This window comes from Echeneis naucrates, chromosome 24 (genome assembly GCF_900963305.1).
Source record: "Echeneis naucrates chromosome 24, fEcheNa1.1, whole genome shotgun sequence".
Taxonomy (NCBI): domain Eukaryota; kingdom Metazoa; phylum Chordata; class Actinopteri; order Carangiformes; family Echeneidae; genus Echeneis; species Echeneis naucrates.
In genome coordinates this window covers 15,711,528-15,735,247 of record NC_042534.1, presented here as the reverse complement: position 1 = coordinate 15,735,247, position 23,720 = coordinate 15,711,528, and the positions used below count along the sequence as shown (strand labels likewise).

The 23,720-nt window shown below is 40.9% G+C and overlaps 1 protein-coding gene across 1 annotated transcript; it reads right to left on the bottom strand.

Moving 5' to 3' along the window:
* Window positions 1–1,621: 1,621 nt before the first annotated feature.
* Window positions 1,622–23,496, bottom strand: opn5 (opsin 5). Its single transcript, XM_029496887.1, has 6 exons — window positions 23,364–23,496; window positions 12,201–12,320; window positions 3,627–3,797; window positions 2,560–2,894; window positions 2,196–2,440; window positions 1,622–1,688 (listed from the first exon to the last, which is right to left on the bottom strand). Exons 1-6 carry the CDS (start codon window positions 23,494–23,496, stop codon window positions 1,622–1,624), a joined length of 1,071 nt encoding a protein of 356 aa, XP_029352747.1.
* Between the last annotated feature and the right edge of the window lie 224 nt (window positions 23,497–23,720).

The following is a 23,720-nucleotide window of genomic DNA, read 5'->3' as shown; positions in this document are numbered from 1 at the left end:
ACTTCTCTGCAAAAATTCACTACATATACTGCGTTGTCTGCTGTCCAGGCATATTGAATGGTTCTGGAAGTAAATTTTACTCATCCCCAGTGTGTTTATTGGATTACTTGAAGCATTAAACCTTAGAGCTGTTCAGCTCGCTTGTGAACACTCATCTCAGGACTGAAAACGCTTCTGACGTTCTACAAAATATGCTGAAAAACCAATTTCATTCACCGATGTAAGTCTCAAAATGGCTCAATGTGTGCAGCGTGACATCTTATGCGCACGAGAGCTGATGAGATTCAGTGCTTTTTTTAACACATGCAGCATACCACGTATGAGGAACACCATGGTAATACTGGAGAGGAACTCCCTTTGGCTCGTCATGCCATCAATTCCGCTCCTTGTTGACTTGACTGCATCTAATCATTGCTACGGATTCCAGCTGCCCTGTTCTACCACATCCCAACATTTATTTCACTCGAATTAGATCTGGTCACAGGGAAGGTCAATTACATTGACTGAAATCACTGTCATATTCATTAAACCAGTTTGAGATGACTTTCACCTTGTGACATGAAGCATTATTCTGCAGGACACAGCCATTAAGAAGTAAACTGTGACCAGCAATGATATCACAAACTGTTATTCAAACCGTGATTGATTGTTATGAAGGGGTTAAATGTTGGCAAAAACACATTCCCCTCACCATTTCACCACCATCACCAGCCTGGACTGTTGACAGATTGGATTCATGTCATGTCCATCGCTACCATCAACTGCCTCCAGATTAATCAGACTAGGTGACATTTTTCCACCGCAGCCTTACGCTTCTGCCCTTGGTTCGACAGGAAGTGGAATCCGAGTTAGCCTAACCCTAACCCTTCACCCGGTCTGGCCATTCCCCAATGTGTTTGACTCCAGTCTAGATAAAAGCACCACATGCTGCTGATTCAGACACTTTCAGAAACACAAAAATGAGCATCATCATTTTGTCCCATTTGGAGCATCACCATTAACTGAGGCTCCTGACCTGGATTGGCGCTTTATATATTTCACAGCTGATTGGATAATTGCGCAGGTGTTCCTAATAAAGTGCTTGAGCGTATATCCAGTGTATACAAGCCACAGGTGTAGGAATACATTAAAAATACAACTTTGTGCTTCACACCCAAACCAGATTTGGCATGGCTTACATCTTTTTTTCTTTTTTTTTTTATTTGCAGTTTTACTTCAATCACCTGTTTGCAAGTAATAGTTCCAGATCTGACATGGATCTTCATAAGCTTTCAAACCTGAGTCGAGCTATTTATTACACTGTAGTAAACCAGCTCAGATAAGACGTGCTGTTTTTGTATTTTATTTTGGGTATTTTTGTTTATTTGTAAGCATGAGAGACACTGAGTCTGCATTACTGGAAAAACAAAGTCCTGAAGCTCACGCAAAATGTCACTTTTATGTTGTAATCACCGTACAAATAACACAAACTCCACGACTTAAGGAAAAACCTTGTGGGAGAGACGTGGGGGCCTGCAGGAATCAGACGGAAATCCAGCATGGGTGTAAAAACAAGCAGCGAGCACTATAGGTAGCTGATAGTGTCATAGTGACAGGCACATGACAGGCAGTAGTATCCATCTCACATTTCAATGTGAGCCTCTTTGGCCGGTGGACTTTCTTTTAATGAGCCAGAGATGGTGTAAAACCTGCAGGGTCATAAACACAGGAGGAGACAAAGGAGTCAGTTTTGTTTTCTTTTGTCTTTTTACATTTTCAAATTTTGAAAAATTTCAGATTGTGTGGAAGTCTACGGAAAAATGACTTTATTTCTCATCTGCTTTACTTGCTCACGATAAAAAAGAAAATAAATCACGAATTTATGGTCCCAGTCTTTACCTTTAAAAGACCTTTCGCCAACCTGTGTCTCTCTGGAATAAAATTACGATAAAAACTCTCATTTACCCCGACAGAGCATTCATACTGCGCATATTGTTGTCTTTGCCATGTGTTCACATGGGCCAACACTGTGTCTAATTTTAAATAATTCAATTAAATCGTCAAGAGATTCCATTAAAGATATTCGAGGAAGAGTTTGGGATACAGCCAGTTATTAAAAGGGGAATTTCAGTTATACTGGTTGTACTGGTTGTAGGAAATAAAAGTCATGGGACAAATCATGAAAAACAGACTGATCAGGGTGGTGGAGGTTTTACCTTGACTTTCTAAAATGCTTGCGTTCCTTCAGGACCCTAAAACAGGAGGACTTCGAGCAGGACCTTTTCAGGTCAATGAACTGGTAGATGATGGGATTGTACATGGCTGAAGACTTTGCCAACAAGGTGGGGATGACAGATAAAGAAATGGGCACTGAGTCTGGCTCACCAAACGCAGACACCACTGACACCACTGCATAAGGTATCCAGGCTATCAAGAAGCCTGCACAGATCAGCATTGCCACCTGGGAGGGAACACAAAGCAAAACTCATATATTTGGCTTTTGCATGATTCTGTACAAGCGGTACTGAAATTTCTTACTTTGTTCTGCTTCTTTTCTTTGCCACCTTTCCTCTCACCCACCTTTGTGAGTTTCATCTCAAGGATGTGGTTGTTTTTGATGCGGGCGTCAAAATGTGAGATTTCCTTTGCAGAGGACTTGACCTTGATGATGATCATGGTGTAGGAGAAGACAATAATGCCAGTGGGGAGGATGAGACAGAAGAAAAGCATAGCCAAGACAAAGCTCTGGCCGGAAACAGAGGCCTGGGCCAGCCACCAGTCCAATGTGCAGGAAGTCCCAAAGGGTTCTGGGGCGTAGTTTCCCCAGCCGACCAAGGGCATGGTTGCCCAGAATGCTGCATACATCCACACAAATGCCAAGCAAAGGAAGGCATGGTGACGTTTTAGCCATGTGCCTGAGAGTGAAGGAAAAAAGGTGGAGATTGATGGATAAGGCAAACATAGACAGTGAGAGTGCGAGGCTCAGTAGTGCGTCACAAACTGCCCCATCTAATCTCTTGGATTAGGTCCAGAAACAGCCTCACTGCATTTGTCTATGAGTTAAACTGGTAATGTATCAAGTTGAACTATCAACATTTTCTGGCATGACATGACAGGAAGTGATGATCAGGTAGCATGTTTTAAGCTACTAGACCTATAAGATCAAACAAGACGATTTATGTCAGTGTAATTGCTTAACAACTCATTGTGATATCATTTTTGATTTTTAAACCTGGTGAAGAGCGAGCAGTCTCCATTATCACAAGTCTAGATCCACAGCCTAACAACTCCATTTGTAGTCAAAATGTTACACAGATGTCATAGTAATAGTCACAACTTCAGATCATTGAACTACATCTCAGATATTCTAAAATTATCACCATCTACCATCAGTAATGAGGAATCATTTCATTGATCACTTCTGTGAAGAATAAAAGCTAAAAGCCTTCGTGAACGCGCAGAACATGAGAACAGAAGAATAACAGAACCACACAATAATACAGAACAGATATTATGATATGATGTGGAAGGAGACGGAGAGTAGCTCTGCCTCTGTACAATTGGCTGAATAAACCTGGTTGTAGTGCTGCTGTACTATTACCTATGGTGATCCTCTATCGCCCTGGATGCTTGAAGGAGATACTGACCATATCTGAGATGGCAGATTTTGAGGTACCGGTCCAGGCTGACGATGGTCATCGTGATGAGGCTCCCGCAGCCAAAGAAGAAGCCTGCCCAGCCGTAGAATCGGCAGCCCTCCCAGCCAAACAACCAGCGGTGGGAGAAACTAGATACAATGAAAAAGGGCTTTCCCGTCACTGCAATTACAGTGAAGGGGAGGGATGGAAATGTGAGGAGGAAAAAAAGATAAAAGGTGACAGGAGTGAAACAGAGTTAGGGTTGAGGAGACGGAAAATGGAGAGAACAGTGAGATAAGGTGTGTGACGGGAGAAAGAATGAGAATGAAAGATCGAAATTAATACCAGTTCTTCAGGTAAAATCCTGACAAAACATTTGAATAATTGAAAGTTGATTTCACACAGAAGTAGGCAATTGCTTACTCATAATTTATTTCAAAACAAATAGAGTACAGGCCAAAAGTTTGGACACACTTTCCTATTCACTGGAATGAGAAGGTGTGTCCAAACTTTTGGCCTGTACTGTACCTTGAGCCAGTTTTAACCTTAAATGAACAACAATTATTGATTTAAATGAACTAGTAAACTATTTCTCCACCAACAATCACAGACAGGATCAGTATTTACTTACTAACTACATGTAGTTTTTTAGTAGCCTCTAAATGGTTGATGTTTACACTACTAAAATGTGTAATGCTGCAGAAATCAGGAAAAAAAACAAACAAAAGCTGTATGCCACCCTTTAGATAGCCTGGAGGCGTGAGTTTGAATGTTTGTTTGTATATCCCTGTAAATCCGTCCTATGATAGACTGGTGGCCTCTCCAGGGTGAACCCCACGCTCACCAAATGTCAGCTGGGATTGGATCCAGCATCCCCACGATCTTGACAGATAAATAGTATAGATAATGGATAGATGTAAATATATGCCCAGCACCAAGCAGTAATTTAACTTCCTCGGTCACGATCTTTGAAACTAAACAATAAATAAATACAAATATTTAATCAAGAATGTTTCATTTGGTTGTTATATATATATCCAGTCATGCTGCCATGAACGCTGTGTGCTTAAACCACATTTGGTCAAGATGATCAATGTTAGGTCCTGCCTTAAAGCCAAATAAACTACAAGTGGATAAAAAACCTCTTATCTTGTAGTGACATAGACAAAAAGCCCCTTCTAGTCCCAGTATTTTGGATACAAAGGATCAGAAGCATAAATACATGTGACACTTGTGACGCGTCAGTAGTGAACAGTGTAAAAGAGCAACAACACTATTGGACTGCTGTTTGTGGAAATTATCACACAGATATGGCTGCGATTGTTCGGGTAAAAGTGAATGTTAGTGACCCATAAGGGGAGCAATGTGAATGCTATCAGAGCAATGGCATTTCATAAGATCATCAAGTTCAGCACATGGCTCCATGCATTCCCTTGTGCAGCTAGAGCCGGAGCAGTTACGCCTTTGGTTACACCAAGATCAAGCAGCATAAAAGGAATAAGCAGCAAAACATCTTTAGGCCAGATGACACGAGACGTGATGGGCCAAATGCTTTCCTGAAATCACTGAAAACTTGGTGGGAACCCAAAAAGGGTTGCTCACATGTTCATGTTGACCGGAATAATTGCGAGTCAGGCAACTGTTGATTAGTTTGTTTTTTTGATTTTTTTCTTGCACTGGCTGTACCTAATATTTGTCATCCAGATAACGTAGGAGGTATCATCAGGGTGAACATACACCAACTGCATTTGCTTCACCTTCATTCCGTTTGGGTCATATCAAAGATTTTACATTTTCATGCAGTCCAGCCAGAAAGTAGAGCAATGTACAACATTATTGGTTTTAATTTTGTCTTATTATTTCGTCTTTTATTTATTGTTATAACTTAAGTATATTGTTTTAAAATGTAATTACAGTACAGGCCAAACGTTTGGACACACCTGTTCAGTCAAATTAAAACTTTTGGCCTGTACTGTATATACTTTTATTTTATGTTAAAGGTCCAATTTTATGGGCAGGATTTGGACTAAACAAGATTGCTGAATGGTTTTATGAAAAATATTACTGGCAGTGGGATTCTGAAACTCTAAATTGTATAGTGGCTTAAATCCACTTTGTACAGGTTATATGGGCTAGCTTTTTTAATAGCTGTATGAAAAACACTAGCAAGCCTGACGTATGTGTGAGCAATAACGTCTTGAACACAAATTGCAGTGAGGAGCATATGTGTTTTTTGCCATGGGTTTTTTGTTGGCTGGGAGAAATTTAAGGCAGGGGGATAGTTTATGTCTAAAAGTGTGAGCACAGTTTTAGCCTTTTCGTGTGATTTACTGGAAATGATAAAATACAAAATGAAAACTATCACTTTGCTTATTTCTTTTGATAATGAAATCGCGAATAAATATTAAATTCCCTGGAACTAACAGCAAGGCATTGACTCTCAACTGCGGGACTTTACATTGTGGCTTAATGTTGTAAGACCTAAACGGTATTGTTGCATAGCAGGAGGAGGGGCTTGTTTCCTTTGAGATTTACAGGCACGTTTTGGGCACCCTGTTTACTTAAATTGTAATGGATGATAGTAAAAGTTTGTGACCAAGCTTGATACGCATTTGCATGATGGGACTGGCTTTTGTGATAATCTAGGGCTCATCAATATTCATAGTGAATTTCTTTAATCGAGGCCGTCATTTTCAAGATTAATGGCACTATTTGGGCTTCAGTTAGATTGACAACCTCAAGAAAACACCCCGGGAACTATGAAAATTCAGGTTTTAAGGGAGTCCGGCCAAAAGATGTCAAGATTATCTGCTTTGAACCAAAGCATTGGATAAAAGAGCAGGCCAACTCAATCATCCATCTGAATGACCTTAACAGACCAAAGTCCTGAGGGGCACAGACTAATTTCAATAATGGAGAGTATTCATAATGTTAATGTGTTTGACCTCTCTCCATCAGGGTCATATCTGTTGTGATCGTTCTCTTTTTACATGTGGACAAGATAAAAAGATTTTAAGATAAAGCTCTCACCAGTAATCAGTGTTTCGTTTTGGGTGTTTTTGGTTTTTTTCTTTTCTTAAAATGGCATATGACAGTTTGGACACTTTAAGACATCACTTTTCTTTCATACATTTGCATGGTTATCTGCGAGGATGCACCATCTCCCGGTAAGCCACACTGAAGAGCTTACCAGGACAGAATAAAAGGAGAGAACAACTCAACCAGAAACGGATTAGGGGGGATTACAGCACTGAGGATGACATCAAGTATTATGTAAGGTAAAGAAATATGCAATTATAAGTTCCAATTACATGTTTCAGTTAACATCTTTCAAATAAAATAATCTGTGTAAATTGAAAAATCAACGCATATCTATCAGTCTATTTTTACAGGATGCATTAAAAATGCATGTTGCATTATTGCCCTCTCCCTGGAGGTTCATCCATCAGCACATCTACTGCAGCATCTAAGGGACTGATAGATGTTGATGAAACTGGAAAAATAAATTCATCAATTGCCACATATTTTATTAAGTTTTAGTCCAAATCTGTTGATAACCACGTCCCATTTCCCCAGGGGTCATCAGTAACATCCACTTGTTTTTTTAATGTCTAAGAGCCACGATATTTAAATTAAATTAATTAGGCGTGAAACAAAAACATTGGAAAAACACCAATTGCCATTGGGCAATTGCTGTTGGAACAATTAGTTTTATAAGAACTTGAGTCATTCAGGAATTATAAATGTTAATATGTCTTCTTCTTCAAATTGCAGAAAGTTTTTCCCATAAATTTCTCGTAAATTCTGAACATCTTCCCTCCTTTATCCATAAGGGCGAGACATATATAGAATAGGGCAGTTTCTACGTGTACAACTTTATCTCATGCATTTATGGACATTCAGTTGGTACCATACAATTCCCTTACACAGTCGTAAGATCTATAATTACTAGGGATGAGCAAGTACACCACTATGCGTATCTGTTCCACCATCTACATTATCTGCATCCGTGTTCGTACTCGCAAGGGGCGGTACTTAAACTGGAAAAATGGGTTAGAGGTAGAAGATGAATGAATGAATGACGTTAATGTAGTGGAGTGCTGCCTTTGCAGCTCCAGGCCAATGTCTTCTTGTTTTTGTAGGTTCACCTGCGGCTGTTTTGTCCATACGTAAGTTGTTTTTGCTCTTTTGTTTGGTTTTGATTTAGTTCTCTCTTTGTTTTAGTATTTGCTTGACTGACTGGTTTGTGGTTGTTTGACTTGCTGTTTCATTAACCTTGTTTAATTTTTCTTTCAGCAGTGTCATCTGAAGGCAGGGCACTTATGTTGGGGTCCCTTCATTTAGTGTGTGCGTGTGTGTGTAAATAGGGTCACCAGGGACATGTATGGATTCCACCTAGTTTGCTGTGAGTTTGATGTGCTGCACTAAAGGTGGTGAGTATTGGTGGCACACCTGGCACTCCTCATTGTAGAATGCCTTCCTCAGTGATCTCAACTTAGCTCTTTTTTTCATCAGCATCATCATCATCTTCATCCACTTATCCGGGGCCTGGTCGCGGGGGTAGCAGCTCCAGCAAACGACCCCAAACCTCCCTTTTCTCTGACTGGGGGTTCCCAAGGCGCTCCCAGGCCAGTGGTCCTTGGCCTGCCCCGTGGCCTCCTCCCAGCTGGACATGCCAGGAACACCTCCCTTGGGAGGTGCCTCAGTGGCATCCTTATCAGACCACCTCAACTGGCTCCTTTCCACACAAAGGAGCAGCGGCTCTACTACGAGTCCCTCCCAGATGGCCGAACTTCTCACCCTATCTCTAAGGGAGAACCCAGCCACCCTCCTGAGGAAACCCATTTTGGCCGCTTGTACCCGCAATCTCGTTCTTTCAGTCATGATCCATCGCTCATGACCATAGGTGAGGGTAGGAACAAAGACTGACTAGCAGATAGAGAGCATTGCCTTCTGGCTCAACTCCATCTTCATCACAACAGTGCGGTAGAGCGAACGCAACACCGCACCTGCTGCTTCGATTCTCCGGCCAATGTCATGCTCCATTTTACCATCACTCATGAACAAGACCCCGAGATACTTGAACTCCTTCACTTGGGGTAAGGAATTATTCCCTACCTGGAGTACTCATGCCACCGGTTTCCTGCAAAGAACCACTCAGATTTGGAGGTGCTGATCCTCATCCCAGCCGCTTCACACTCGGCTGTGAACTTGTCCAGTGAGCACTGGAGGTCACAGACCGATGGAGCCAATAGGACCACATCATCCGCAAAAGACTGGATCGCCCTCAATAGAGACCCCCCTCATCCCATACTCCCGCAGCACCTCCCACAACAACCGGAACCCGGTTTTACGCCTTCTCCAAGTCCACAAAACACTACTACCACTTAAATTACAAATGCAACATATTCTTTGTCAAGAACCAACATTAACATGTATCTCAGACGTTCCGTTCACAAGTGGACAGCTCAAGAGCATCAGTTCATTTGGTATTAGAATGGATTCCCATGTACATCTCAACTGATAGCTCGTACATTACCTCTTTGTAAAGAGACACACCAGTATGACGACAGGCCTGTTTCAATGTTTGTGTGTGGCAGAGAAAGAGCAAGAAGGCGCTGAGAGAGTCATTGTTCTGATTGCCGCACTGAAATAAAAAGCAGTTTTAGTCCTTTGAAAAAGTGCCATCCAATGCTGAAATTATGGCTGGAAATGGTGGCTTGAAGATTTCTTAACTGGCAAAGGTCAGTAAAGATGGCGGTTCTTCACTGTGGCCCAGGACACATTTACATTCCTCTGCTGAGTACTACTGCAAATCTGAGTGTTTTAATAATCACATCTCACATGTCCTTAATGCTTCCTGGGGGCATTCACACTGGTACTTAGAGTTGTCTGCTTGTTCTTGGGTCATTCCAGATGGATACTGAAGCCAGCTCTGAACAGGATCAGGTTGCTGTCAGCTGTATTGCCTCATGACTGCACGGTGTGTGAGCAGACACACTTAAAACAAGTTATTCATGATATTGTCTGGCTCTCTGTTGAAGGGCATGCAGCCTTCATGATTTCGCAACAGTCACGATGACAATAGATGGAAAACATTCTGTGGTGCGTGTGTGTGTGTGTGTGTGTGTGTGTGTGCGTGCGTGCGTGTGCGTGTGTGTCCTGTGGTAGCTGTGTAGAAATGCTCCTTTTTTATTATAATGGGGCATTCCAACAGTATATGTGATATATTAAACACATCTGCCTGTCATGATCTATTGCTTAATTATAGTAATTTTAACAATTAGTTCATATGTTGTGCTAAGGTCTCTCCAACAATGTATAACGATGTAGCTCTGGACAGAAAATGGAAAAATAATGGAAATGAAACACCAAATGTATTTTTTATTTTTTATTTTTTGGTCACAGATCAAATGAATGTGCCATCTTAGACTCTGATCCGATGCAGTGAAATTCACCCATTCATCTTCTACCGCTTGGAGCCAATCCCAGATCACTCTGAGTGAGGGCGGGGTCACCCTGGACAGGTCACCAGTCAATCACAGGGCCAACACACAGAGACAGACAGAGACCAACAACCACTCACACTCAGACCTACAGACACTTTTGAGCCACCAGTTAACCTAAAGACGATGTCTTTGGAGGTCACTTGACTGGCCTGCACAGAGCCCTGACCTCAAACCGACAGAACACCTTTGGGATGAATTAGAGCGGAGAGCCAGTGTGAAATATCAGCATGTGACCTCACAAAGGTGCTTCTGGAAGAATGCTCAAAAATCCCCATAAACACACTCCTAAACATTGTGGAAAGCCTTCCCAGAAGAGTTGAAGCTGTTATAGATGCAAAGGGTGGACCGACGTCATATTAAACCCCACAGTATGGATTAAGAATGAGATGTCACTTAAGTTCATATATGTTCATATGCGATGTGCGAATACTTCTGGCAAATATAGTGTGTGCAAGGTCCAGTCATCAAGATCAAGCAGTAAGGGTCCATACATATATTAATTTGCCTCGCTAATTAGCGAAACAAATGAATTTTGATTGATGAGAATAACTAGGCAAAACACTTTACAATTCACATGTTGAACTTTTTAACTAGGTCGAACAATCGCTGCGACTGATCATCATATGCATCCAGTTAACGCAGCCAACCAGCAACACAGGCTGACCTTCCCTTTTACGTCAGCACTCAACAGGGGCATGACTCACTCTGGAATAAAACTCTTCACTTATCCTAAATATGCTGATGTCATCATTCATGTCACAAGGCTGACTTGTTTAATAACATTTATTGTGAGCCAGGAGTAGCTGGGGGGTCAACCACATGGGCCGATAGCGCAGCTTTGTTTGCTTTCAGGACACACAAGGGCTCTGTTGCCTTAACTTCGACCATATCTGCACAAATGGGAGCATACGCAGGCCAGCATCCCCCACTGAGATGCACTCAAAACAGGAATGCCAGGGACGGTTTGCAGGTTTATTAAAGAAAATGTTAGAAATGTTTGAGCTTCACCTTTTTCAAGGTGCCAGTATAGACCAACTCATCAAGCTGTGTGGGCCTTGACCTTGACCATGAAAGATCCCTTCTCTTGGAAGAAGCTGACAGAAACAAATTAAAAAAAAAAAATGATTTTTTCTCATTCTTTCAGCCAACAGTGATGAAATTTTCTTTGATATTCTCAAAATTGATTTTATTCAGAAAAGCTAATGATGAAACTGTCTACTACAGTAACTGCTCCTTCCTCTATTATATAAATACAAACCAAATAACACAAACCCAATGGCAAGGGGGGAGTTAAAGCTTTGTAGTATTTTATTGCTTTTATAGGCTAATAAAACCTTTTTTTAGTTGTTGTTTTTGTCCTTATTGCCTCAATGTACCTAACATCAAAATACCAACAATACCATTTACCCCTTCTCATCTGAATGAACCAAAGCAAGTTCTTAGGGCAGGAAATTTCAAAATTGTTGAAACATTCCTTGCAGAGATCAGAGAACCACCATAAATAAAGACTCGGGGATCCTTTATCCCATAATGAATCCATCCATGTTTCTACCTGTGATACAGAGCCCTACTAGAGACATTTTCTAGTTTTGTCACTGGTTGAGGGGTGATGGTTCCATATATGATATGTAGAATAAATTCCCCTTTTAACGGGTTCCATAAAATGACACTGGCCAGCGATAAAAGAATCATGATCCAAATTCAAATTCAAATCTGTCCTTTCAAACCAAAGGTTTTAACTTAGCAGTGGGTCAGGGAGACTCACACACACACTTCAAACTGATCCCAGACCAGTGAATCACAAACACTAAGTACCAGAGGGATTAAATGGGGATGATGCTACCAATGAAATAAAAAAAAAAAAAAAAGAATTAAAATGGTGGCCAGCATATTTATTGATTCATCAGAATCAAGGAAAGAAACAATTCTGGCAACAGAAATTAGCCCATTATCATTCTGCTTTCTTGTGGCACACCGCACGTGACTATTTGAATCAGTGAAAGGCAAAGAGCAGTCACGCAGTCAAGTCTGAAAATTATGCTGGTCCTCAGTTTATAAAAACATATTACATTACCTGATATGCCAAAGTCAAAAATGGCCAGATTAAGCGTTATGATTTCTGGAGGCTTCAACTTGGTCTTGCGTTTGATGGTCATATAAATGACGTAGCCATTCCCTGTTGCAGACATTATTCCTGTAACACAGAGAAACAGAGGAAGACACAACAGTTACCTGTCAGCAATGGATGATATTTAAGTTTGCCGTCGATGGCAAAACAAGTGCAGTGTCGTTCAGAGTCATTCAGGCTAATGGTCTTGCATTGCTAATGTGTTGGCAAACATTTACCTGTTTACCTGCTATCCATAAGTCCCATAATTAGTCACATTGCTTTCTCCTGCCTCTTTGTCTGATACATGTTTGCTATTTGTCACCATCTAGAAGCTAATTTAGTCGGCATTCCCTTAGCATGCACCAGGTCAGTAGAGCATGTCTACCTGCTGCTGTGACAGGGAACTGCTGGGAAATAAATGAAAGCGGTGACACTGTACGCAGTACATTTGGGAGCCATAAAGCCAGAATAATGAGCTATGAAGCTGCAATGAGCTGCACAGAAATCTAATAAGTCACCATGGGACATGACGAAGTTTAAAGGAAGGTATGGTGCTGCAGGGATGCAGGAAACATGTCTAAATACAGCTCAAAACTCAATCACTTTAGTATTACATATGTAATAAATTGCTGTTATTAAGTGAGTGATTCCATGTCACAGATAATAATATATTCCCCTCCTGCCGAGCACTATTCATTTTATGTCTACTTCATGTAGCCTGTGAAATGTGTTGCCTACTATGATCCTCAAAATCTGCTTAGTGATTGACCTCTCCCGATGGTTTGGAAGTGAGGACAAATGCCCCCTGTGCAGCCAAGACAGCGCAGGCCTACAGCAACATCCTTTGAGGGTGTAAGTCACTCAACTCAAAACTTAAACTGGAATATTAATTGCATTGCAATTGTCCTTCATCATCCAGCATTATATTTTATTTCCTCCTGTTCCTCACAGCTCCATTCAATGTCTGCTGCAAAATGAGTTTGGGTTCCTTATCTTGTGTCAACAAACACATTTCATTCAACGTTCTTCCCAAATTAACCTGTTTGACAGTTTGCTAAATGTCACGCATTTGACAAACCAGCAGCTGAAAGACAAAGGTAACTGCTGAAGGGAAATAATGTGACTGAAATCAAATTAAAAATTAAGACTGGTCTAATGAGTTTCAGCGTGAATCTATGGAGCTGTTCCAAAACAAAAGCAGCAGTTCTGAGACGAAGTTAGATGCAAAGCAAGCCTAGTGGATATTGGAGAGCCTCCGTGTTTTTTCGAACTGCACTGCATTTGAACATGTCAGGCAGCCTTTACTGAGCAACGTTTATTTTTGTTTACATTAATGAGTGCATTTTAATCATTTATCCAATGAAACAAAAGAAAAGAAGTGTCAATAATGTGAATACTACCCTTCAACAAGGAAAATTGCACCCATTAATGAGGAGGATGCATAAATGGTTATAAAGTGCAATCAATTTCAAGAGTGGCTTTTGGGCATAGGCCAGGTATTGTCTGTGTAATCACCATCTTAAATGCATGCATGTGTGTAAGTGCTCTTCCATTTATACAGTTGCATTGTTTTATTTTGTTTAATATGAAAAATCCAAACTTCAATTGTAATTCATTTTCATCCTTCATCTGAAAATAAAGTAAAACACATCACTGGAGTTAATGAAGATCATTTTCATGGATCATTACATGGAGTGCCAGTTGAAGCTGAAATGATGAAGAACGGAACAAAGGAAATGCTGGGTTTATGTTTATGTCATGTATTACCATGTATTTCAGTGTCCTCCTCTGTCCACACTCATGGCTAAGTATATAATTATAGACACGGACAACTTGGCAGTGAATTAAGACCTCATACGCTAATGAATCACAATCACTGACAGTAATTTGCACATCTCATGTTGTGAGAGCCATAGGAAGTCAGACATGTCAGCTGTTTCCACTGCTCTATTTCTCTCTCCACAGATCAATTTAAGCCCTTAATGATGTGTGTGCTTCATCGTGTGTACACGTGAGTCAGGTGTTCATGCAGCTACCTAGGGAATATTTTTTCTTCGGTCTAGGATTATACTTACATGCAATGGGGTTTGAATATTACAGTGTAGGAGGTTGGTAGAGTTGGATGCTGATTTTCTAAAATGTTAGTTCTTATTGCTAATAGTGACTATACAGCAAAAAAGCCCCCAAAAATTGTTCTTTTAATTATTATCTTTGGCCTTCACAACAGAGCATTGATTTAAACTGATGAATGTGCATTTAATTGCATTATAAATTCAAATTATAAGTTTAATAAAGACATACCTAACCTTCATCGTTCTTATTAAACCTCAATATCCACCTAGAATAGCTGCGTAAGGGTAAAGGGTTGGGATTTACCACAAAAGAAAAAATATGTCAACACTCAAAGGCAGGGTGAAAGATTGGACATCTTAGAGATGGGGGAAGTGACACTGTGTACAAAAACATCCATAGTGTTGTTTCAGATATTTGTGTATTGGAAGAACAAAGACAATTAGAGAGAAAAGGTCAAACCCAGAATAATTACTCCTCGCCTCCACACAGCTGTTCAATCACACAATGAATGTTAGGTTGCTATTCTCAGCAGGTTACCCTGATGTTTCAGATATCTTCAACATAAATTCCTTTTTTTTGTGTGTAAATAAAGCTCCATTCAATCAGTTTTCTTTTTTTGCTCTTTGCTGCGAATGACATGAATTGCATGACAAGCGTTAGGCTGAACCATGAATGTGAGGCAATCAACAGCTGCTGCAATCGAGTCACAACTACAGCACAGGACACACCTTCACATCCAAATGAATAGGAAAGTGTGTCCAAACTTTTGGCCTGTACTGTAAATGTTAGAATACCTAAAAATGTTCCTGCCATTTCTTGTGAAGGGAATACAATATGTTACGCTGAGGTAGAAAAAAAGGAGAATTTTGACAGAGAGAAAGAGGACATAGTTTGTCTGCACTCTGAACTCACCACCCACCCAATAGCAATGAATAGGAAATGGAACCAATTTTGATGCATCCAAACCTTCACTGCGACTCCACCAGGCCTGTCTTCATTAACTGCAGGCAAACAAGCAGGATTCATTTATAGCCCGACATCTCTCATGATATGACATGTTATTTATCAGTATTTGTATTTGAAACAGTATCAGAGCAGCGTCTCTCAATGCTGGACATGAAGAGTCAAGCCATGTGAACTTTAATGAGGCTCTTCTCTGTGAGAACGCAGACTTTCAAAATGAAATGACCAAAAACAACATTACGTACGGCCAGATGTCAGAAAGCAGATGGGATGCATATGATGCCAGGTGGGGGAGAATGCCTGTTGCCCCACTTCAGTTTGAACAGCTATGTGCCAGACATGCTGCTGATGTCATTTGCTTATATTTCCACAGAAATACAATTTTTTTAAATTAGCAGCTCAAAAGGCTCAGTGATATTATTATGAAAAAAAAAAAACAAAACATCAACATCAACACTTAAAACGGAGATAAAACAGACAAAAACTGTAAAATATGGGACTTTTAAGCACCATAACAAGAAGTTAAGGGGTCAAAATCAAACATGGCGGTGAGTTTGAGGCATTCATTAATGTAAATAAGCTTCCGTGCGCATGCCCGCAGTCTTAAGGGAAGGGTGGGAGTCATTGCTGTTGACTGTGAGTGGAGATATTTGCTGCCAGTTGGTGCAAGGAATTTCACAGCATGCATTGTAAGAACAGGAAACTGCAGAGTCACACTTTTCATAAACATACACGTCACTTTGCATTTTCTACCCTCTTGGGTTTGTAAATAAGATAATTTCCTCTCTGGGTCAACAACAGCAAATTTTTCAGTCATAAACCAGCTGCTCTTAATTCGCCCAGTTTTACCTGCACAAATATATTCTGATAAACTTGATTCATTGCCAGTTGTTTATGTGGGAAATTGGAAAAGAACAAGAAAATAAACAAATTAATGGCACAACGGGCACACTGTCCATGTCCTGCGAAGGGAACAGAAATAATTGCAAATAGAGGATTTAAGCCAACATTAAGATCATGCCTGCATGCAGCTGTGTGGGAAAGTGTGTTCAAAAATAAAAGAAAAAAGAAATTGGGCAGTGAGAAAAATGTGCTGCCGGTTTCGCTGGCCAGATGCTTCTGGCCTAATATCTAATGGAGTTTTTCTCTTGTTCAATAGCAGATATTGTGTTTTGTCAGAAAGGAGATGGCATCAATCAGGTTCACCCTCCTCATTTACAGTAATCCACTGTCTCTGCCTCATCAGGGTGCTCATGGTGTGGGAGATGTTTCTCAATTCCTCCCAGTCATCCTTTCTTCCAGCATGTGTGTGGCCATCTGGGGGGCGGCCTTAGTTAGCTTCAGCTTGGCTTTCCATCAAGACAATGGATTTCCACTTAATTCCTCTTATATTATGTCAGCTGTTCCTATTTCCCCTTTTAAATCTTTTTAAACTTGGGCAAATCCTTGGGGTCAAACTTTGGGTGGAAAACCCCATGAGATGAAAATATCCAGAAACATCCAGTTAACATGACTGCAGACTGCACTGACCGAGCAGGTGCAGGATGCAAAGGCTGATTTCGTCATATGTTATCAACTATGCTCTCACAGTAAGGATAGCCGGCATAAAAAAAAAATCCTGCAGGATATAGCCGTGTTCCCCTCCAAAGGTGGCCCAAATTTAAACTGACTACCCACCAAATAAACAAAAGATGTGTCTCCCCATCCACTACTGTAATGTCCATTTCAAAGAGAGATGATACAGCTGTCATAGGACAAAGCAGAAGAAGGAGGCTCAAGGAAATTGCACTTTGATCGTCAGGATACGTGACATTAAGGTATTTCTTCTCTTTTCACGAAGGCTCTGCTGGCACTAAAGCCCTCACCTTCAATAGAGCGTAATTTATATCACGTTTTTAATGAAATAGTATTTGCTTTGGTTGGTAACATTTTAACCGATGGCCCGGCTTTTTGATCTCAGCTGAACAGGTCAGCACCAGCCAGGGCATCACGGTGTTTTGTTTCCAGGTTCTCTCAGACTTCCAGTTTGTCTTATTTCTCTCTTTCCATTTCTTCTGATAGATTTTGGTGGTCAGTATGTTGTAACCCTAGGCTGTAGATGTGTGTCCTTTGCTAATGTTGTCTCTCACCTCCCAACAGTGTGTTCATGTGGTCCCTTCTTTCAGCATGTGTGTGTGAGATTGAAAGAGAGAAAGACTAATGCTGAACAGATGGGGCTGATTGGTCACTCGGCTGATTGCTGCAGAAGGATTGGCTGGGGGGGGCTGATGGTGGCCTATTTAAACCTGCAGCTCCCAGCACTATGTGTCCCTTGCCCTCAACTCTGGCACTCCCAACAACAGACCAGAGAGCAGCTGGGATGCTGTGAGCCATGTGTTTAGTGAATGTGAGCTTTTTTTTTTTTTTTTTTTTGCTTTTTTTTTGGGGGGGGTTGAGTTAATATTTTTGCTCTTTAATTTATCCTGCTTGTTTGATCTATGTTTTTCTGTGCATTAACTAGCAAACAAATGTTAATTAAACATTCACCTTTAAGTAGCCCCTTTGTCTTTGATTGGTTTTCATCTTTTTGTCTTAGGGGTCTAGCTTGTCATTTATTTCATTTTGTTTCATTTAAAACATAGGGACATAACAAGGGTCAAACTTAAGACACACACTAACAACACAATGTTGGATTAAAGCAATAGGATCCTTTTGTGCAATTCATTCAAATAATCCAGGCTAATGTTTACCAATTAGCAAATACATAAAGCTATGTGACATGCTGCATTAATGCCTACAATGGAAAAGGCATATCGGTGAATAGCTTGAGATTTATTGTTTGTAACCTTTGTATGGAGTTATTTCCCTGTACATAAAAACTGGTGCTCCTTTTGCATCATAGATGAGATAATATCTATGCTATTGTATACTAAGAACGTAAGAACGGCGAGAAAGCACCAAGTCTTGTGGTGCCCAAGCCTAAGAAGACCATGAAAGTGCACTGACATGGAGTTACCTCCTTCGGGTACAAAAGTCAACAAAATATGTCATTTACAGAGATCCCTCACCTTCTGGACCAAGCGTTTGCTTTCTGAAGCAATATGGATGTCAAGGTGTGGGGGTGAGGACTCAGATGCAGGTAGAAAAACGAAACATTTTTAATGAAAAAACCAAGAAAACATCACGGTGGCTGTGGACATGGAACAAGGCGAGGCAGACAACAACGTTGACGAACTGACAAGGGCTAGAATGAAAACAAGACTTAAATACACTGTGACTAGACAAGACACAGGCGAACCACATTAGGGCAGGGAAGCCAATCAACGTGAGGGAGAAGAGAACAAGAACGAGACTTTCAAAATAAAACAGGACGTGAACACAAACCGAAAACTCAATCCCTGACTATGTATGATTTAAAATGCATATTTATCTTCATCATCATCTTCATCTGTGTTGCTATGCTTACGGTTGTTATTCAATGATCACTAGTCTTTTAGTCGCCAGTTCTGACTGTCTGTACGTAAACACATCAGTAATTATAGCTATTGCTGGTGTCCCTCCCTCTCGTTCTTTTCTTCCCCTTCTTATTCTGTTTTGACTTTTCCAATTAATCAATTGTAAGATTTTAAAATATTGTTTTCACACCTGAAATAGTCCTAAAAGGACCATTTTGAGCAGAGGCTCCAGTCTGACTGACACAGAGTAGAACCTGGTCCTCAAGCAATGAGGCCATGTTCTATATTAAACCCTTTAGAAAGCCTGACAAGGGACATGTCTGGCTTCTTCGTTTGGACAGAAGGAAAAGGAAGAATATAGAATAGAATAACCTCAAGTTTAATTTGAATTTATATTTGAAAGCTTCCTCTGTACCCACAAATGCTACAACCTCAGCCTGCAGCAGCCTTTATGTTATCTTCAGATATAATCACGAGTAATTTTTCACAAAAACTTTTGCAAGGACTTTGAGCTCATCAGAAATTAGACTTATGGGTTGTTAAGATTCACATATAGTGGGATCAATGTCTTGTCACAAAGAAGGGAATTAATGGCTGTGGGACTCTTGTTCAAAGGAACCTTCATACATATTCAGAAAGAGAGGAGTCAGCTTGCCCTAAAGTTGCTTAGAAAATTCAGAACCATAACCATGACGGTCAGGGTTCTGGTTTTCTCCACAGTAATAAGGCGATCCAAACGGGCAGCTGTGTCTGACCTCCTAACTGATACATCCAGGTTGCAGAGCAGAATTTCACTGATGTCCCGCCAATGGGGACAGAGTTCTTGGTTCCTTTCCTTGATCACAGGAGTCAACCTGTGCAAGTAGACGACTGTTGTACGTACTGAGTCCTGGAGCCAGATTTACAAAACTTTAAGAAAAAAATAAAAAAAATATTAAGTGCCATTTTTTCCCCAACTTCTCTTTTAAGAATAAAAAAAAAGAGAGAGAAAATAATATTCTAAAATAAAGTTAAGTATTTTCTCAACTTTCTTCATAAGTTCCTTCCAAAGGGAAAAAAAAAAAAAAAAAAAAAAAAAACTTAAGAAATTGTATTCTTGAAAAGTTCTCAAATTTGTTCTTGATTTTTTTCCCCAAGTTTAAGACAAGCTCGACCTGTTTTAAAATTCCTACGGTGAAAAGGTGAGACTAGCACTGTGACAATGAGCACTAGTATACTTTAAACTTGTTTTTGGTACAATCCTCATAAAGATGCTGAACTCAGATTTAACCTCGTCGACACATTTACACATACGTTATGTTATGGTATGGTATGGTATGGTATGGTATGGTTGACCTCCTCAGAGCCAAAAGGACCTACTTAAATCAATTGTTCTGTAAACAAAAACTCAGCGCAAGTGAGTTCAGCGTTAGACTACACCTTGAACAAACCTCAAGATTAATTGCTACCAGCTGTGTTCAATTAACTGGAGTTTGAGAGACCTTTAAAAGGAAGACTGGAGCACTCTGGAAGACATTGTGTTTGGGGAGGACTGGTATGCAAGTGTCGGGTAAGGAGGGTGGTGCAGTCTTCACTTATAGGTGTGTTGCATAATTTGATGTTATCCTCTGTCTTTGTAGCGCTTTTGGGGTGTACTCACATGACTTGCGTTTAACTACCCATAAACCAACATCATGTAAGTAGAGCACTGATTTCACTTAATACTAGCATCAGTTGAAGTTGACCTAAAAGGGAGTGTGTTTACAGGATGTTCTGGATCCTGTGCCTGCTGGTTGGAAGTGTCATCTGTAGTCCTGTACATAAAGGTAATGTTAATGAAGCTATTCTACTTGACTACTGGCTCAGTAAATGAACTACTGAAACATTTGTTGTTCCAGAATATGGATTACAAAGGCTTCCTTCAGCGGGTACAGCACCTGTTGATATGCCACTTCCTTATGTTGCTGGTAACTGGAGGAGAGTTAATTCTAATGCTGGCGGCATCTTCCCTAAACCAAGTAAACCCAACCGAAGTTCTGACAAAGCTGGCACTCCTGTTTCTGGGGGTCTCTCTGGTTACAGTAGCCCCAACATGGCTGGAGGCAGTGCGTTGAACAGCGGCTACACTGGTTTGAGGGAGCCATATTATGGTCCTGAGTCCAGTAACTATGGGGTTAATGTAGCATCCTACTCCAGTGGGTATGTTGGGAATGCTCCAAGTGGCAATGACTTCGGTAGCTTTGGCAGTTCAGCCAGTGGCTCTGCAGGACCCCATTCTGGCTCTGTCGCACCTCAAGATGATGCTGGGACTTCAGGCTCTTCCGACACTGAAACTGCAGAGCTAGTCTTCAGTGACGTCTCTGAACTGGAGCCGCTCTACTCATTCAGCTCTCGTTCACGCTACCAACGAGGAAGGGCAGTGTTCGCTCAAACCCGTTACATCCCAGGAGAACCAGCTCCCCCTGTCATGTCAGCACAAAGTGGCTCTGAAGCTCCAGCTAAAGGGGGGCTTCCGAAGACTCCAGATATTTAACTCTGTTAAACTCGCAATATTGAGTTGCACATGTCTGTCTTATTGCAGCTTGGTTAACTGAAATAAAGTCAATTTCAAATCTAATTCAATTGTTGCTTTTTAAGGGGGGGGGGAGAGACATTTTAGTGACAGCAGCCGGAGATGCCTTTAGCTTTGGGCTGTTGTCACTGTAGTGTAGTTGTCAACCAGACACTTTAGAAATTTGCACTAATTCCCTGGCAGTATACATATCACCCTTTGAACAAGGTAGGGCTTTATGCAAACCATATGTTGACTGGCTGAGCATAAAGAGAAGCATACTGGGGATGGGGCTACAGCTTTTGTCATGGGAAGATGCACTCTCTTCTGTTTGCTTCCCCCCCATTTCTCATTCCATGGCCCTTTTGTCTCTGAGGAAAGCTGCGCTTGATTGCTTTGTTTAGCTCACAATGATTTAGTGTTTTTTTTTTTTTTTTTTTTTTAAGCCTATCAACTATATAATGAATGCACTGACCTATACACCAATCCTGCAAGCCACCACACCTTTGCTATTTGTCTCCTTTATATGCTCAGAATTCTTGCCTGTGTTTCCATGAGGGCACCAATCAGGGTTGCTAGGAGAGTTAATGTTTGGACCTGTATATAATGGCAATTTACCATTTTCATGTTTATTCACTGAAATCTATTTCTCTGAATCTCTGCATACCTCCTCTGTTTTAAGTATTTTCTGCAAATTGTTCTCCTTATCAGCCTTGACAAAACGTGCTAGTTAGACACACTTTACACATGCTAACCGTGTCACCTGAAACAATACAATGGCTCCTTTTAATTCACACAAACACTATCACAAAAAATGCTGCTAATAAATTTACTTTCATGTTGAATGTGTCCTCTGTCTTCCTGGTAGCAGAATAACGCTAACCCTGGTGTTTTATTTGCACCAGATACACTGTTGCCTCACTGTTTGTTTCACACTTGCTGTACCGTAATAATAGTATTAGCTGGATAGCTCTTCTGACAGAACAGAGCCGGTGTAAGCCTATCTGCACAGGGATAGTGAGGAAGCCAGAAGATAACTAAAACTGGCTAACCTTGTGACTTCTCTGTGACTGCTGAATTAGGCCTGTCGGCTGCAAGTACCCGTTACTTTGGCGATAGGAATATGACCAAACAAAACATCTGATGATCTCATAAAACACATAGAATTGTAAAAGGTAACTCATATTTCCTTTAAAAAGGAGTCTACTTGGGGTACCAGTAAACTTTCAGACTGTCTATGAGATTACCTGATTACCTCTCCAAATCACAACAAAGAGGAGAGAATATTTCAAAAGTGAATAAACATTACAGTAGCATCCAGAGTTTTAGCAGCAGGCAAGGAAATAGGTTTGGGAACTTATCCCCCGATACTTGATACTTATTTGCAGGGTATTTGGGTCCCACCACTTCTATCTCCTGAAATTGACCAAATCTGGAAATCACACCACTGGCATTCAGGCTAATCAAAAACCAACAAACGGCCCCAGAAACAGTGATAGACTGAGGATCTGAACGGTCAGCAGTCTGAAGTCAAACAACCTTCTGACCGGGGACACAACAAGCACACAAAATCAGGAGCACAGGAAAATGTAACTATGGCTGAAACATCTGCGATATGAGATTTGTTACCCATACTAGGTCTTTAGACATAATGCAAACGGCAAGTGGCTCCAAGGCCGGAAAACTACTTGATTAAAATCACCATGTCGTAGTCAGGACTCCAGCAAACTGCTTTGTTCCACAACACTCACAGCTATCACGCAACCACCAGCTACTGTATACACAGTCACTTCCTTAAGGAGATCTGACTTTTGAAAAACAATGTACACAGTACATCAGTACACAGTATGGTGATGAAGAACTCTGGTATTTCTTTTTCTGCAGTCAGTCAAAGTCCAACTAAATCTTAAGGACAGCTGTTGGTGTGCCCTGCAAACATTTGGATAGCTCAACCAACATGACAAAACCTGTTTTCTCATCAGTGTACATGAGTAAGTTCAGGTTATTCTCACCTGTCGAAAGCAAATGTTAGATTGTTTGATTGAAGCAAAATCACATTCAGTAAAAGATGAAATACACGTTTATGAAAACATGGAGAAGGAGTATTTTTCACTGCAAGAGACTGACCTATAATGCAGATGTAAAAAGCTGCAACCATATCTGCCTCCCTGGAGAGTCTCGAGGCGAAAGGGTCACCACGGAGCAGATAATGGGGCACAAAAGAGGGGTGTGGCAACGTCTCGTTCTCCATCCCTGCCATCAGTGGGGAATGTCCTGTGAAGTGGAGGAAAAGGCTGAAAGAGTAACGCCGCTTCCTCAAATACAAAACAAACACATAAGGCATCAGGTGAAGGGCGCACAACTGCATAAATATGCCTATGGATGAAGCGTATGAGATGCAAATACAAAATGCATGAGCCTTTATCCACAGACATGCATGCCCTGTGTCTTTACAACCCCCAAGCCAGCAGCCAGACATGTCCA

Excerpts from the sequence above, each read along its gene's own strand:
- opn5 (XM_029496887.1), bottom strand. The coding sequence starts at position 23,496 with ATGGCAGGGATGGAGAACGAGACGTTGCCACACCCCTCTTTTGTGCCC. Across the intron at positions 2,895-3,626 it reads AATCTGCCATCTCAGATATG|GCACATGGCTAAAACGTCAC; the intron begins GTCAGTATCTCC and ends CTTCACTCTCAG. Across the intron at positions 1,689-2,195 it reads AAGCATTTTAGAAAGTCAAG|GTTTTACACCATCTCTGGCT; the intron begins GTAAAACCTCCA and ends ATGACCCTGCAG.